The following is a 4,836-nucleotide window of genomic DNA, read 5'->3' on the forward strand; positions in this document are numbered from 1 at the left end:
CGGCTGACATAGTTGGCATGCCTTGGCGGGGTGATGTGGTTGGCATGGTTTTCCATTGGCACAGTGGTGCGGCTGGCATGGTTGGCATGCCTTGGCACGGAGATGTGGCTGACATGGTTTGCCGTTGTCACAGTGGTGCGGCTGGCATGGTTGGCATGCCTTGGCGCGGAGATGTGGCTGGCATGGTTTGCCATTTGCACAGTGGTGCGGCTGGCATGGTTGACATGCCTTGGCGCGGAGATGTGGCTGGCATGGTTTGCCATTTGCACAGTGGTGCGGCTGGCATGGTTGGCATGCCTTGGCGCGGAGATTTGGCTAGCATGGTTTGCCATTGGTACAGTGGTACGGCTGGCATGGTTGGCATGCCTTGGCGCGGTAGCATGAGAATTAGGGTTTGGTATGTACGAAAATGGTGTCGGTCAATACTAAGGGTTCTGCTGTGGAACATGACACATGTATAAAAAAAGGTACCCTGGTAATTCTTACATAGGTATGTTGAATGATTCAATAAATGCTCTAGTGGTTGTAGTGACGTCATGTCAGATATAAGGTTTTACGATTTTAACCCTAAGACAGACTGCAAATGCTATAACAGAGCTTGAAGATGAATCTGGGACTATTATAACTGATCAATTTATGGTTGCATCCACTTTGGAGAATTACTTTAAGGATAAATTAAAATTTAAAGAGGTTAATTTTATTGATGGGGTATTTGATGCAATTCCTAAAGTAGTATTTTCAGAAGACAATAAAATGTTGGAGAGCATCCCTTCAGCACAAGAGATTCAAGAAGAAATTTTTTCAATGAATGCAAATAGTGATTCTGGTCCGGATGGATTTCCATATTTTTTCTACAGATATGCTTGGGAGTTTATAGGGGAATGAGTAATTAATGCTATCAGATATTGCTGGAGAAGAGGTTTCATACCAAGAGGACTGAATTCTAACTTCTTATTTCTACTTCCAAAAGTTAAAGGTGTTAAAAGAACAAATCAATTCAGACCAATTGGCCTTAGTAACTTCAGTGTCAAAAAATTTACAAAATAATTATGACTACTAGGATGTATGGGCTGATGGGGAAGGTTGTATCAGAGCAACAAGCTGCCTTTCTAAAAGGTAAGTGCATTCAGGAGCAGATAGTCTTGGCATCTGAGATGATAAATGAGATTGATACTAAGAGGAGAGGGGGGATGTAGGGCTAAAACTGGATATTACCCAAGCTTATGATTCCCTGAGCTGGGAATTTTTATTTGAAGTTATGAGAAGATTTGGTTTCTCATAGAATTGTGTGAAGTGGTTACATCAATTGTTTATCTCAGCCAGAATATCAGTGTTGATCAATAGTGGACCTGTTGGCTTTTTTGAGATAAGTAGAAGATTGAGGCAAGGTGACCCATTGTCACCCATCCTCTTTGTCATAGCTGAAGATGCACTGCGTAGGAGCTTCAGTAATATGGTAGAGGAAAATAAAATTATACCAATAGTAAACATCAGAGGAGTGCATCCAACTCATATCTTATTTGCTGATGATGTCTTTTTGTTCTTTAATGGTCATAAAAGAAACATTCAAAAGGTGATGAAATTGCTACAAGATTATCAATCATCCTCAGGCCAAGTTATAAACCAAATGAAGAGTAAATTGTTTGTGGGTGGTGTAGTGAAGCAAGGAAGCAACAGATTGCTGTAGAATATCAGGTGAACCTTTCTCAGTTTCCAGATAAATATTTGGGAGTAATCCTACATCCTGGAAGAGTGAAAACAAGCATTATTTGGGGAGTGGTGGAAATGCTACAGGTAAGACTTGCAAGTTGGAATGGTAAAATGCTGTCTTTCAAAGATAGAATTACATTAATCAAATTTATTTTAAGTAGCATTCCAATCTACAATATGTCAATATATAAGTGGCATGTAAGTATGGTGAAGATTTGTGAAAGATTGATAAGGAACTTCTTATGGACTGGAGACCCATATGCTAAAAAATGTGTAAATTTTTAAGTGGGAGGAAACTTGTGCACCACTGGAGGAGAGGGGACTTGGTATAAGAAGGTTGAAAGTGATTAACAAGGCATTGTTGATGAAAATGGTGTGGAAAATACAGACTTCTGATGCAGAATGGGCCAGGTTTATGAGGGCAAAATTCTACACTGTAAATGGTGAATGGATTTCAGGGTACAAGAAATCATTTGTATGGAATGGTTTAAAGTGGGTTATTGATGAAGTGCGACAAAATACAATATGGATCACAGGCAATGGTAACCAAATCTCAGTATGGAAGGATGCTTGGGTCAAAGAAAAACCTCTTGAGGAACTGTATCCAAATGATGAATATATTTTTCAAAAGGCTAATATGAAGTTGGATGACTTAATTATAGATAGAGAATGGCTAGTTCCTCAAAGAATGCTCTTGTATTTTCAGGTAAATGAACTCCCCATTATTTCAAGGCAAGATGATAGAAGAATTTGGTCTGGCACTATGTCTGGTGAGTTTATTGTATCATCAACAGTAGAAGTGATAATACTTCATTACACTAAGGTTGATTGGGCAAAGAATGTATGGCATCCAGTTTTACATCCTATAACTACTAGTAATGTTTGGAAACTGGTGATGGGTGTATGTGCAACTGATGAGAAAATGCAAGGTAAGGGGTTCAGTCTTGCTTCAAAATGTTATGTGTGTGGGACTAATTTTGATAACCTTGAACACATTTTATGGTATTGCAATTTTATCCAGTTAATCTGGAAATGGCTTGGAGGGATATTTCTCTTTTGTAACCCTAAGTCTAATGAATATGTGATTTGTTTTGCTAAGCATAAAAGTGGAGCTGTGAAAGAGTTACGGATCCTGGTAGCTTCAATAACAATGATGGAACTATGGTTCCTCAGGAACAAGATATGCTTTGATGATGAAAAACTGGATGTGAATAAGTTTAAAAGAAAAATAAAATAGTATACAATAGACTGTGCAGTGAGGATTAAAGGGTTTATGTGGGAGTGCAGCTATGATTTCATGATCTTCAAGTATTTTGAATTGAAGAACCAACCAATAAAAAGGAAGAGGATAGTGGAGATAAGATTCATTCTCCCTGCAATAAGTCATACATTGATATGTTGTGATGGTGCATCTAGGGGGAATCTTGGTGTTGCAAGTTATGGATTTGTGTGCAGAGACTATTAAGGTGGATTTATCTATGTTGAAGCTAAAGGACTAGGTATAACAACAAACTTCATTGCTGAAGTTATGGCTATTGTTGGAGCAGCAGAATGGGCATTGATAAATAATAAAGGTAATATATGCATTCACTCAAATTATAGTGCAGCAGTCAAAGCCTACACCTCAAGGAAACTTCCTTGGTTCATCATGACAAGATGGAAAAAAATAAAATAGCTTCTAAGGGATATTCAATTTGTACATAGTTTGAGAGAAATAAATGTCTCTGTAGATTCACTTGCAAAGAAGGGTGCAGGTTTGGAGAGGGGGGTGAGTCAAGTTTTTACTAGCAGACCAAATTTCTTGTCAGAAATGGAATCTTCTGACAAAGTATACTATAGGTTTTGCTAAACCTGATGGGATTGGGCTTGTAGTTTATGTTTAGTTTCTTTCTTTCAGTATCATATGTTTTCTTGATTTTGGGATTTGTCAATTTTTGTTTAAAACTTTTGGTATGTAATTTTTCTACAATGAGTAATAAAAATTAAATTTATTGAGCAAAAAAAAAAACTTAAACATTTATAAAATAAGGAATGCAATCTTTGCAATCCGTGGCTATAATGTTCATGAATTGATTCGAGTGAATCAAACCGATTTTGCTTCAATTGTGTTCTTGTATACTTCTATGAGAATATAGCAATTGAACGGCTCTTTAACTAGTTTCATTTGAGTCATTTGAACTAGTTATGGTTAAGATGAATAAGGTTGATATGAGAGTAATCATATGGCTAACTTAGGTTAACTATTGTTGAGCCAACATGGTGTACACGTTTGGGTATGGTTACATAAACCTAAATGAGGGTACATTTTGTTTGTGTGTAACAAGCGAAGTTTGATCTAACAGTTGAAAGATATTAGCTTGGTTGAATCGGGTTTTTCATTTGAATTCTTTGTTACCAAGGTAACTTGGATTGCAAACGCTGATTTGAAAACTATATAAAGGATAACTCTAGCAACTGGGAAACCTAATCCCCACACCTCATGTGTGTTACTAGTTGCATCAACTAGAGTCGATTCTTCTTTAACCTTAGGTTTCTATCGAGACCCTATATGTTAACTACTTCAAAGTCTTCACTGGGATTGTGAAGCCAGACCCAACTATTTTCTTTATAGTTGTGTGTTATGATCTTGCCTGATTCTATCTTTTGAGTACTATCTTCTCTAAGATTTGTTCCAGATTTAATCTCCGATCAGTAAGATAAAAAGTAATCACAAACACCTTCGTATCATCATTTGTGATTCCACAATATCTAGTTTCGCCATCATACGATTTAGATTATTGTGAGGTGATTGATAATACTAGGCTGTTCTTCAGGAATATAATTCCGGGTTATCAACTGGTTCCTGTTCACCTTGATTTATCAAAAGACAGAACAAAAACTCTTGGGTATTTCTATGGGAGACAGATTTATTCATTCTATAGATTTTTTTGTGTGAAACATATTTGTTTATCAAGTCTTCGACTTTGGGCCGTAGCAACTCTTGGTTGTGGGTGAGATCAGCTAAGGGAATCAAGTGCGTAGTATCCTGCTGGGATCAGAGACGTAAACAACGCAATTGTACCTTGAATCAGTGTGAGATTGATTAGGGTTCAACTACAGTCCAGTCCGAAGTTCATTGGTAGTAGG

The 4,836-nt window shown here is 37.4% G+C and overlaps 1 protein-coding gene across 1 annotated transcript; it reads left to right on the plus strand.

Moving 5' to 3' along the window:
• The first annotated feature begins 1,049 nt into the window (after positions 1-1,049).
• LOC113273353 lies at positions 1,050-3,559 on the plus strand. Its single transcript, XM_026523088.1, has 6 exons — positions 1,050-1,116; positions 1,320-1,539; positions 1,659-1,794; positions 1,997-2,639; positions 3,198-3,284; positions 3,441-3,559. Exons 1-6 carry the CDS (start codon positions 1,050-1,052, stop codon positions 3,557-3,559), a joined length of 1,272 nt encoding a protein of 423 aa, XP_026378873.1.
• The last annotated feature ends 1,277 nt before the right edge of the window (positions 3,560-4,836 follow it).

This window comes from Papaver somniferum, chromosome 4 (genome assembly GCF_003573695.1).
Source record: "Papaver somniferum cultivar HN1 chromosome 4, ASM357369v1, whole genome shotgun sequence".
Taxonomy (NCBI): Eukaryota; Viridiplantae; Streptophyta; class Magnoliopsida; order Ranunculales; family Papaveraceae; genus Papaver; species Papaver somniferum.

Excerpts from the sequence above, each read along its gene's own strand:
- LOC113273353 (XM_026523088.1), top strand. The coding sequence starts at position 1,050 with ATGACTACTAGGATGTATGGGCTGATGGGGAAGGTTGTATCAGAGCAA. Across the intron at positions 1,795-1,996 it reads GAGTGGTGGAAATGCTACAG|TGGGAGGAAACTTGTGCACC; the intron begins GTAAGACTTGCA and ends TAAATTTTTAAG. Across the intron at positions 3,285-3,440 it reads GGCATTGATAAATAATAAAG|ATTCACTTGCAAAGAAGGGT; the intron begins GTAATATATGCA and ends ATGTCTCTGTAG.